The sequence below is a fragment of the Cololabis saira genome, chromosome 8 (assembly GCF_033807715.1).
Source record: "Cololabis saira isolate AMF1-May2022 chromosome 8, fColSai1.1, whole genome shotgun sequence".
In the NCBI taxonomy this organism is placed as follows: Eukaryota; Metazoa; Chordata; class Actinopteri; order Beloniformes; family Belonidae; genus Cololabis; species Cololabis saira.
The window spans coordinates 19,435,327-19,448,137 of NC_084594.1; the positions used below are offsets into that span (position 1 = coordinate 19,435,327).

General features: G+C 38.2%; 1 protein-coding gene across 1 annotated transcript; it reads right to left on the reverse strand.

The window, feature by feature from the left end:
• Window positions 1-704: 704 nt before the first annotated feature.
• Window positions 705-2,418, reverse strand: LOC133449127 (odorant receptor 131-2-like). Its single transcript, XM_061728257.1, has 2 exons — window positions 2,314-2,418; window positions 705-1,505 (listed from the first exon to the last, which is right to left on the reverse strand). The coding sequence occupies exon 2, from the start codon at window positions 1,494-1,496 to the stop codon at window positions 705-707; it is 792 nt and encodes a 263-aa protein (XP_061584241.1). The 5' UTR covers window positions 1,497-1,505; window positions 2,314-2,418.
• Between the last annotated feature and the right edge of the window lie 10,393 nt (window positions 2,419-12,811).

Consider the following 12,811-nt stretch of genomic DNA (forward strand, 5'->3'; position numbering starts at 1 on the left):
CTGCTCCTGCACACTGACCCATTAACCATAGGCTTTACAAGGTTGACTGTCCACATATCAGCAGTTGTAGATGGTGAGGGCCAAAATGTAGTACATATCATGCAGTATATGAAAAGTACTTTGATATGAATGCTTCTGTAAAAAACTTGACAGTTAGATTTACCGCACGATGCATCACTACGACTTCCTGCCACCCTTCTTAAACAAAATCAAAGTACTTGGCATGATTCTAACTGGGGAATTTGAGCGTTTATGGCTGAGAAAGAAAGTATTAGAGGTCACGCAGAAGTCAGTATTAATCAAGAAAACTGAAACCAATCCATCTGTAGAAATGTCTCTAATAGTCATTAAATATTTATTTAATTGATTAGTATAGTACAAAGAATGATACTGTTGTGGGCATCACTAATCTTGCTTTGTTAATGTTTTATTGAAATCTACATTATTTTCTTTTATCATTTTATTTTGTACAATTACTGAATATCCCCCCAAAAAAGAACACGACAGCGATAACAGTTAAATGAACACAAAAAATGCAACTTGAATAACCAAGGGGTCAATAAAAATCACAGGTTTTCAATTCATGATTTAGTCAGCAAAACCAAACAATTGCAAAGTAACTGGTAATAACTCTGGGAAATAATTTGAATCTTGCTAATTGCAGGTTTTGTACCTCTAATCATACAAAACAGCCAATCCAAAACCTACAATCGTCTCTTTTGAGTTTTATCTGGATGGACTTGTGCTTTTCTTTTGATTAAAAAGTATCTTCTCAAATATTCTCTGAACGTTTTGTCTCTTAACCCATAAACAACCGGGCTGATGAGTCGAGGCAGAATCTGAATAGCCACTGAAATCACATAACGAATGACCAGAACGCTTTTTGGGAACAAATTTGTCAGACCTCCTATCATTAAACTGTGGACGTAGCTCAGCATGCACAGCAGCAGCTGGAAGCCATGCAGCAGGACGGTGTTTCTTGCCTTTTTGGCGTTTGCAGAAGCTGCCTGTGCAGTGAAGAGGATCCTGAAGTATGTGTAGAAAAGAGTGAACCAAACAATGACCAAAAGCATAATGTTGGAAACGTCTCTCTTCTTGTCGAGGTGGGGGTTTGCGATAATGTTCGCCCACATGCAAAAGATCCTGGAACTGAAAAAATCTGGAGATTTCACCGCCAAGACGACAAATACGTCTGGTACGATTGTAAGTAGACTCAGAAGCCATATGACTCCAATGACGATGTAGGTCTTTTTGACTGTACAGATCTGCGGGTAACGGAGGGGGAAGCAAATGGCCAAGTAACACTCCACTGCCATAGCAGCGAGCGTTAGTGGATTATTCAGATTGGTCGCTATGGCAATCATTAGCATAATGACACAAAATGAGACATTGAGGGTGAACAAAATGTAACTTAAGAGTTGAAGGAGAACAAACAATGTCAGCATGATGATGTCATTGATGACCAGATGGATGTAGAGGATGTAACGAGGGTTCATGGTGAAGACCTGACAAAGAGGACAAGATGTTAGTTGGAAAAGTATATCACAAAACATTCTGCACTGCCTTCTCTTGAATGATTCAAATACATTTAGGACAAAACAGACTTTCAGTTGCATGCAAAGGTTTGGGCACCCCAAGTTAATAGGCAGAAAGTGACAAAACAACAAGAAAAATTAAAAAAAATCCCTGAAACAAAAGCTGAAAGACTCACAGCTGGCCACAAAGACCTTTTATAAGCTGCAAGTCTCCCTTAGTTAGCTTCCAGCAAGATTTATCCTTTATTTTGCAAAATAAAATATGTTTCCAAAGCTGAATACTTTTCTTTCGGGCTCATGCTGGCTCAGACTGATGCTGAGAAACTAGGCTGTACTTTTGGTACTGCTAGGCTGGAGTACTCTATTTTCGGATACATTCTGAGCTTCTTTTGTCTTTCTTTCTAGTACCCCGTTATACAACTATTTGGTAGTTTTCATATCTTTAACTCTTGCATTTTACTGGTGTCACTTCTTTTTAACTTTAGAAAGATTAAATCTGGCAAACCATCATGAACCAATTTTTTAAAAGCCCTTTTATGACCTTGATTTGGTACTGATTTTATTTTCACGGTTGAAGTCGCACTAACTACACAGGGTGCCCAAACTTTTAGTTTCATTCTTAGTTGTTTTTAACCTCTAATTCCTGATTAAAAAAAAATAATATTGCTGATATAAAAAAAAATGCTTCATATGAGATTTTTGTTTTTCATCCCAATGTAACCATTGCTCGAACTATCACACTAATCCTACTATTTCAGAAGCGAGACAGAAGTCAGACCTGGTGGTTTCGGAATGTGTGAACCAGAGTACCGTTGACATAAATGATGGAGACTGAGAGAACAACCGTGATCACATTCTTGACGATTGCGATGTTCAGCGGGTCCCGGTAGACGCTGGTTGTGGAATTCATGCCAGCGTTCAGGATGTTCACGGGTCATCTGACATCGTCTGCCAAACTGGAGACAGATATTGATCAAGTTAAGTACGAATTAAAGAAAAGATCACCATTGACCTGCAGGTCGGAGTCGAGGCCAGAACCAAGGCTCAACATCAACACAGTGCAGCTTCAATAACTCCAGGTGCTTCTTTCATGATCCAGATCTACTCTACATAGATTTACAGTGCAGAGGCCATAAACAAAGGCTCATACATTTATGATCCTAAATCATGTATGGCCTCAACCAAGAGGCACATCACATCCTCTAAACAGGTTGCTGTTATAGATCAATCAGGTTATCAGTGTTGTGATGACACGCGGTTCACTTTCTGCTACACCAACAAACTTTATTTAGACAGCAGATTAGTAGTTTTCTGAGCTACTTATAGGAAAAAATTATGGTAAAATCTTTTTTTTTTCAATCAATAAAAAATATGTAAAAAAAAAAAAAAGGCAAAACGTTAAATTGATTGATAAGAAACAGGTCCGTTATGATCATAAACAAAATTGACTCTGTTCCAAGATAATTAATTTGTATATGTGACATATTTCAAAAGTAGCTCACTAGCAGCACAATTACATTTTGTTTTGCTTATAATGTTAGAATAAACAAGACAATTTCCTCTACATTTCATCTAATATCCTAATTAAGCTCCAAAAGGGGTTAAATCGTTGGAATTCACAATACAGTTCATTTTTGAACAACAAAACAATTGAAGACAAAAGTTTCAAAACATATAAACCAGAAATATTATTTTCTGTAAATATTGTATAATTTAAAACATATATCCCAGTCAGAAAACATCAAAACAATAGAAATTAGCCAGAAGACGATATATGATCCATCAGTGAGACAGATTGAGCACAGACTCACCTGCTGATGGTCAGATACAGATGTGATGTGAACGCTGACGGCGTCTTCACTCGGCAATATATAGGTGGTGCGTGCATAAGTTGGGGCGTGAAAACCAGTCGAGTTGTGTGTGTGTGAGTGTGTGTGTGAAAGTAAGTGTGCAGCGGGATACAGCTTTGACATTAAACCACCTTGATGAAAAACAGACGTCTCAGAAAGGCATTTATCAAATATGACAGATCCGACTTTATGTGATTAATAGTTTATCCCTTGTAAAGTTTTATTATTACTCACAAAAGTACTAATGTATTATGGAGTCTGGTGTCATTTATTTGGTCTGAACCAAAATAAACGATCAAAACAATCAAAAAAAGTTGGGGTACTGTGTAAAATGTTAACAAAAACAGAATGCAGTGGTGTCCAAATCCATATTTTATTCCCAATAAAACCCAAACAACATATCAGGTGTTGAGACCTGTTTTTGCCATTTCATGGAAAATATTCACTCATTTTGAATTTAATGGCAGCAACATATCTCAAAGGTTGGAGCATGGCAACAAAAGGCTGTAAAAGTAACTGGTACAAATCAAAAACAACCGCAGGGGCATTTGACAGTTAATTAGATTAATTAGCAACAGGTTAATAACATGACAGCGTGTAAAAAGAGCATCTCAGATAGGCCGAAGACGTAAGGATGGGTTCATCAATCTGCAGCAAACTGCACGAAAAGGTTGTTTAATAATTAAGAATAATAAATATAGTCCCTTTAATGTAGGACTTTTCATTTGAAGCAAACCTCAACGTGGTAGAAGAATAAAAGGCATAAACACATGTACAGTACTGTTCATCTCCTTAATCAAATTAAACTTTATATAGCAGTTTTCATATACGAGTAACACAAAGTGCTTTACATAATAAAATCAACATTTAACATAGAAAAACTCACACACATCTGGTCATTTTCACACACATCCTCACTTTAATACCCATACAGCACACATACAAAAATTGTCGCTCAGCAAGATAGGAGTAAAACCATTCTAAAACAGTGCCAGAGACACCCACCAGACTTCTAAGTCTACATCTAAGTCTCTGTATTTAATAAAAATGATGATCTACTGTATCAAAAGCTGTGCTTAGATCCAGTAGCACCAGGATTGAAAGCTTCCGTGAATCCATATTGGATCTGAGATCATTAACAATCTTTAAAAGAGCTGTCTCTGTACTGTGGTTTGTCCTAATACCTGACTGATATTTCTCAAAAATATTGTATTTAAAAATGTATTTAATTGGATAAACCTTTTTTTTCTATTATTTTACTTAAGAATGGTAAGTTGGATACAGGTTGGTAGTTATCAAGGATGTTGTGATCTAAATTGCTCTTCTTCAGAAGGGGCATCACCACTGCCGTTTTAGAGGCAGCAGTGAAAACACATGTCTGAAGAGAGCAATTTACTATGTTTAAAAGCTCATACTCAAAGAAACCTTAAAATGATTTTAAAAGTGATGTGGGAAGGGGATCTAAAAGGCAGGTTTTTGGGTTCAGTTGAGAGAAAACTCGACCAAGCATCTTTGTTTCAACCAGGACAAAACTCTCCAGTGTTTCCTCAGGTAAAAGCAACACTGCAGATCTATTAAAATTGTCAGGGAGGTTTAGTTGAGAACCCAGATGCAAGGAGAGAGAGGGAGGCCGGAGGCAGGAGTTCTCAACAAAAACAAGGGTTTATTCCATAAAAGGTGAAAACAAAAGGCCAACACACGGCCAATGTTCCGGGGGCCGTCCTGGGAACTGGGCAGACCGGCGAGAATGCTCGGGGGGATGTCTCCGAGGCCTTGGCCGGGGGGCTTGGCCGGGGGCTTGGCGTGGCTCGACAGGGACTGACAGGATGCGGGGAGCCGGAACAGGGGCAGACAGGATGTGGGGAGCCGGAACAGGGGCAGACAGGATGCGGGGAGCCGGAACAGGGGCAGACAGGATGCGGGGAGCCGGAACAGGTTTTAAATGAAGCTGCAGCAATGGCTGACTTCAGTTTGTTGTTAAAATGATCAACAATAAAATCACACGATGCAGGTAAAAACTGCGCAGGGGTGTGATGTAAAATGTCAATAAAATTTGCAGCCACTTTAGAAGTTATATACCGTTTCCTCATAGTTCTCCGTGGGGGTTCCTGTTGGATAAAACTGGTGAAAACTAGAGAAAAATACAGGTGGTCTGACACAGTCAGGTCAATAACGGAGGACACACTAGTTGACAGGCCATAGGTTATGATCAAATTTAGGGTGTGTCCTCTGTTGTGGGTAAGCTGTGTGACGTGTTGTTTAAAATCCATGCTGTTAAGATTTAAAAACTCATTTGCATAATAATCGCTGTTGTCATCAATGTGCAGGTTAAAATCATCAGTTATTAAAATGGTATTGTATTCGGAAAATATTGATGTCAGAAATTCAGAAAACTCTGGAATAAAAGGGGAAGGAGGCTTGGGTGACCTTGGGTGACCTGTAGATTGTGATACATAAAACATATGTATTGCTACAAACAAAAGAATGATGCTCAAATGAAGAATAATTGTTTAAAGAAATTGGCTTTGTTACAATTGAGCTTTAATCAAAGAATATATGCATCTAATTCTATGGTGAGCTTTTCACCGTACTTGTGTTTACTGAAATTTCCACCACAATATGCACAGACATTATACGTATAAAGTGAAAGCAACAGGGAGCGGTTCACTAAAAGGCTTTCTTCAGGGCCTTTTTAAATGCAGTCAACCGTCCGTGGAGCCTTCAGGTGTCCAGGAAGGGAGCTCCATGGGTGGGGGGGCAGCAGAGCAGAAAGCCCCCATAGTCCACAGCTTAGTGCTGGGAGTATGGAGGAGGCTGCTATGTCCAGAATAGAGGCTATTGGATGTGATGAGTTCTTTGAGGTAAATTGAAGCAGTTGTACCGAATTCTGGAGGACACAGCCTTTAAGTCTTTATTGATCTGCACTTGTTCGTTCTAACTCCCAAGTAGGAGTTTCCCTGACGTGAAGTGACATATCAGAGATTGGTCAGAACTATTAGAGATGCACCACTTGACTGGACAGGGAAATTACATTTTTAGTGGTCATCCTCGCTCATTTTCATTTAAGTTCCGGTCTGTTGTGTGCATCATACCTGTGGTGGTGGTGGTGGTGCAAACATTTTTACAGCAGCGCACATTTGCAACCAGAAATGAAAAATGTGAAAAATGTTTTTGGTGTAGAAGTTTGTAACTGAGTGCACAAAATAAATATTTGTAATTTGCAATATGCACAACAGTTGGTTGCAATAATTGGTGTAATCGAAAGGAAAAATTATTGATGCAGAATCTCTTTGCAACGACCACAGTAGGAACAAACTGAAGAAGATTGTCGTTCTTGACCTGACTTGAGTTTTTGTCAAAATATTTTCAACAAACTTTAGTTTCACAGCATAGAACTAAATTTCTCTTCATGTAAATCTGACTGGGAAGAGGATGACTTAACTGTTTCCACCAAGATACTGTATGTCCTGAACAAGGGAAAGAATTTCTTTTTTTTTTTTCTTCTGAAGGAGATTGTGTAAGATACATTTGTACAGATTGCTGTATTTTTTATTTTTTTTAATGCACCAGAACACATGTTCTGTACATAAATATATCTGAAAGCTACAGATTGCTACCAGCTCTCTTTCCACAGAGCAGATACTTTCTCAAATACTGCTTAAATGTTGCATCTCGTAGTCCGTACACAATGGGACTGATAAACCTGGGGAGAATCTGGATGACAATGTAGCTAAAAAAGAGTACTTGTATGTAATGTGTCGGGAACCATTGTAAAAGATTCTTTTGTAAAACAGGGCCTACATACGTCACCATACACAGAAGCAGCTGAAAGCCATGGAGCAGGATCGTGTTCCTGGCCTTTTTTAGATTTCCATCCACTGAATTAGCTTTTTTAGCGGCAATAAAGATCTTGAAGTAGGTGTAGAACAGGGTTAGCCAAACTGCAGTTAGATAAAATAGGTAAGAAATCTCCCTCTTTTCTTGACTTACTGGGTGTCGGAACAGGTTACTCCACTCACAAAATATTTTGGCATAAAACAGCCTCATAGGCTCCGTTGCCAATGTAATAAAGACGTCTGGTACGATTGACCCTGCGCTCAAAGCCCAAATACAGCATATTAGAATATACGTTCTTTTGATGGTGCAGAGCTCATTGTGCTGCAGGGGAAAACAAATAGCAATGTAGCATTCTACTGCCATTGCAGCCAAATTTAATGGTGTGTTGAGGTTGGTGAAGATGGCAAAGGTAATCATGAAGCAACAGAGGGAAGCATTAATTTTGTAAAAGACATAACTAAAGACAAACAGGCTGATTGTTATGGTGAGCTGGATCATATCGTTCAGTACCAGGTGGACGAACAAGATGTAACGAGGATTCACGTAAAATATCTGTAATGGAGAAAAAGACGTGTGTTAAGTCAATCCTCAAACACTTTAATTCATGTATTATTTTGTTAAAGTATTATTTCTCACTAACTGCATTTATAATCACATTCCATACCTGGTGTTTCCTGAAGGTGTGAACCAGTGTGCCATTGATGTAATTGATGATGAGGCCGAGAGCGACAACAATCACATTTTTAGCCACAGCTGTGCCCGGGGAGTCTCGAACAACCAGGCTACTGGACACGTTAACGTTGTAAGATGAGGAATTCATGACGATGACGAAGGTTAACTGCAGGACTCTTACAGGAGAGAAAATATTTGTATAGTGAATGTTTTGCTGTAATTTTTCTCGTATTAAAGGAGCATGAGGCAGGATTGAGGCAGGATTTATGAAAAAAAATGCGTATAAGTTTTAAGTTTTCTAGTAATAATGTCAGATGAAGCGTTCCAAACCAAAAAGAATGAGCCCTCAGAAGTTAGAGCTCAGTTCTCTCACTGAACGACAGAAAGTGGGGGCATAAGATTATAAGCGGGGAAGAAAGAGAAACTAAAACCGTTTGATTGTTAAGATGAGTTTATATTCATTTATTATAAAAATGTGTTGAGACAGTTAACAAAGAAAAAGGGAAATTCAAACTGCTGGTAGATGTTGTTTTATTTTTCAAATGCTATTTTATTTCTCTATTTTATTTTTATTGCAGTCCTTTAACCTAATAAGAGAAAAAAATGTGTAATTTAAGTTACACATGTATACTTCAATGTTAAGTGACAAATATTTTTGAAATGTTCTTAGTTTAATTTAACAGTCTGATGCAGATGTTGATACAGCTATGAGGCTACTTGAATATAGTCATCACCAGGAAAATAACACCAGAAAAATAACTTATTTGACAATTTTCCCTGTTTCAAGTAAATTTTCACTTGAAATAAGTAGAAAAATCTGCCAGTGGGACAAGATTTATCTTCTCATTACAAGCAAAAAAATCTTGTTCCACTGGCAGATTTTTACTTAATTTAAGTGAAAATCTACTTGAAACAGGTGAAAATTGTTGTTTTTTCCACTGATGAGTCTTGTTTTAAATGTAATGAGATTGTTTTACTAAAATGAGACATTTTAACTAGAAATAAGACAAATATTCTTGTTAAGATTTTGAGTTTTTGCAGTGATCCATTTAATTTATCCTGGGACAGAGTCATATTGATAAGTTCAGAAAACTGTTTTTTATTGTTGTGTTTTGATGTATTTGATGTAAGCCCAGTGGATATTTAAAGCTTACAGAAGGCTGCATTTAACTGCTGCTATGTCATTCCTGCAGTATTTCTGCAGGTGTTTTGGTCAGTGCTATTATTTGTAATATATTATATTATTTGTAATCAGCACAAATTATCTGTCCCCATATGATAAAATCCACCATCCCCCTTGATTTAACTTGAGTACTGCTCATAATCATATTTAAATGTCTAAGTGTGCAACAATCCTGAACATTTCAGTTAACAAAATGAATAAACGGCTTTACTCGAGATTTTTTCTCTTACAATAGCTGATCTCAAACCTGATTTCAAACAAATCACTAATCTAAGAGACAAGAAAATATAATTTCCTTTTCTAAATTCTCTGCTGAAATAAGCAGCTGAATGAACAGTTGGTAAATACTACATTGAGGTAATTATTTATGCCCTTAACTTTTTTTTTTTCCTAAATTAATGAGTTTTAAAAAAGCTTTAATTAGTCTAACCTTAAAAAATAAATGCACCCAAAAAAATTGATAGAATGCAGTCTCACAGGCAGGACATGAATGAGAACTTCTTTTCCTTGACGACTCCATTCAGACCAAGTTTGGCACAGATTGCCACATAAAGAAAAATATCAAATTTCTACAGTTACTTTTAAATATTAGTCAATTTTTTACATTTTCTACCCAAGTTCTTGACAATCTTCTGGACGAGTAGAAGTACAGTGTTTTTCTTTATAAATAAACCCCAGCAATTTTGATTTAAACCCCAAACTTTTCTTGTGAAAAGAATTCGATTAATTTTAAAAAGTAATAACTTTAACAATAATAAACCTTCATGGATTAAATACATTCATAAAGTGAGACACTGGGACATGGGAATACAGAGTAAAAAGATGCTACCTCAGGACTCCTACCTCATTTAGGTCACTTCAGGCTCTACTTCGTTGGGTCGGTGAGTGAGTGTGAAGGATGGCTGTTTATATTAATACTGCAACTGCGCAGTTCTAACTAAATGTGATGTGACTTTGTCATCCTGCTGTGTGTTGGGTGTCTCGAGGTAATTGACCATTACCAACCATGACGTTGCACCATTAGACTGACTAAAGAAAAAACAAGAGGTTTTTATTGTTCCTTAACTTTTCATTCTTTTGTAGAGACTGTGAATGCATAATATTTCATGTTTTCATCCAATTTGCTTAATTTTTTATCATACACATGTATTTTAGGTCAGCAATGAGTTCCAAATTTGCAACATTAAAGTGTTTACTGCTTCTCACAACACTTAAAGGTGTATCGTATCATTGACGTCACAAGGGATGAAAAGTTACAGCTGTTATTTTTCTTACTGCAAATGAATGTTGATGTGCCTATAGTATGGAGTTATCATTGACATATTTGTCTAAAAACTGCAAAAATCATTCAGTGAATCTAAAGGAATTTTAGGGAGAGCTTAAAGGGCAAAAAAACAAAAACAAAGTGAGACACCGATTCTTCCCAGAATTTCGGACAAAATTTCTAGGTGCAGTGAGTGGATAGTAGGAGTCGGTTCGGTGGCCAAAATCCTCCTACCAAACCTCACAACTAAAGAATCAGAATCATCTTTATTGGCTAAGTTTGAACATTGTCCAACAGGGAATTTGACTCCAGTTGTTTCGCTCGCTGTACCCAGATTTAAAAATGGAAAACGGTAAAGTAAATAAGCAAATGTAGTAAAAAAAAACAAATGTAGGCACTTATTAAAATATATACAATTAGAGAACTTAAAGGTGCAGCAGTATGAGGTAGAAAAATTATGGCTCTAAATAAAATAACATATGTTTTTTGTTTTTTTTAAAGTGAGGTGCAGCAGAATGAGGCAGACATGATTGTTGCTGGAAGGTGCATTGTTACAGCGTGTGATAGTTATTATAATTACTGCTATTATTGTTATTGCACGGGGATTGGTTTCTCTGAGACTATATTAATTGTGGGAGTTCATCAGAGCAACAGCTTGGGGGAAGAAACTGTCTCTGTGTCTGGAGGTCTTAGCGTACAGTGCTCTGTAGCGCTCATGGACGTAATTTGGGGGGGGGGGGGGGGGGGGGCAGGGGGGACATGTCCCCTGCACTTTTTCAAAAGGCAGTTTTGGTCCCCTGCAGTTTTTACCGTCCAAAAACAATGTTACGCTATTTTAAAGGAGAATGAGGCAGGATTGAGGCAGGATTTATGAAATTTTTTTTTACACGTTTTAAGTTTTCTAGTAATAATGTCAGATGAAGCGTTCCAAACCCAAAAGAATGATTCCTCTAGTGTATCTCTCCGTTGTCTTGAACAGGCTGTGTGCTGCAAAATGCGCTGCAATTCTGGACCCAAATTTCCCGCGCTGTCCTGCGGATGTGACGTCACATGACGCTGCATGCACGTTCTCCCCGTTCTCCCGTGCCGGCTTCGCTGTTGGCTGCAGTACCCCCAACGGCCGCCGTGGCGAAGGGTGGCGCTAGAGAGTCTCATTTCTTAAAAGGAGCCTCATGCTCCTTTAAATGGAGACAGGTCAAGCACTAGGACCAAGCAGAAAACGGCCTCTCAAGCTGCAGCCTGTTTCCCTTTAGACCGCCCACAAGCTCATCGGTTGGCTCTGCCGTTTCCTGCTAACGTGTGATTGGCCGTCCCCGCTGTCACTCCATCTGGTTGTGAACAGCGCATGTTTTGCTAGTCGGCCAGGAGTCGGTGTTCATCGACCACTGTAAGTTGTTAACATGTTGGTCGTTTGTTCTGCCTGGGTCACATCAGCTAGACGGATTTTAAGAATAAGAATAAGAATTACTTTATTAAGCTTTAAGCTTTGGATGAGTTGATTATGTTGAAATGTTAATAGTTAACCCTTCTGTGGTCTTTTGGTCAAATTGACCCGTGTTCACTTTTCTTTTACAGGACTGTCTCAGAAAATTAGAATAGCCTATTGTGATTTTCTGTAATGCAATTACTGAAGAGCTAGGTACCACCGGGTGAGCCTTCCATTTGCATCTTTCATCCTCGCCATCCACTGAAGAGCTCTATGTGTTAGGTTTAAACACAGCATTACATAAATTCATAATGAGAAAAGACACAGAGACTACCTTGGAATGAGTTTTTAGCGAACTCCTGCAGGAGGGGGGAGAGCAACAGGAGTGCAGGGCAACTGCCCTCACTGAGAACTCCTGAGCTTCCCCAAAGATCCTCCCTCTAGAAGACGCTTTTATTAAGAAACTTTGACAGGAATTGATCATACAAGGACAATGCATAGCAAACAGTAGACAGTAGACATTGGGTAGTGGACAATGGGTGGAAGTGATAACGTATGATTGAGTCCTGACATTACAGTGCTCACCTGTCATAGGACAGTAGTGAGCTGTCACCAGGTCAATTCAAAACCTAGTAGATCAGGAAGTTGCTGATGTGGCTTCTGTTAGCCACTCAGGTGACAGTTTCACATTGACAAAACAAGTTCAAAGGTTGATTTACCTCACATTTCCCTACTCTTGTCAATTTTGAAACTTCAACTAAAATTCGTCCATTAGGCTTAGAATAATAGCCTCATAAACATTTAAGGTCAAACATTTAAGAAATAGCTAGGGCTTATAGCGTAATTATATGTCAAGGGAGAGGCGAAAACCCGATTATATGGGGCAAAATTCCTCTCCGACCCTCCTAGTGAGCGATCACTCTGGCCAAGACACATAAAAGCTTAAAACATTTCACAGTAAACAAAATGAAACAATCTATACTCCAGTGTTATCATAAACAGGTTGTCCTCAGTTAGAGTTCGATGGAGTTGTTGGCAATACTG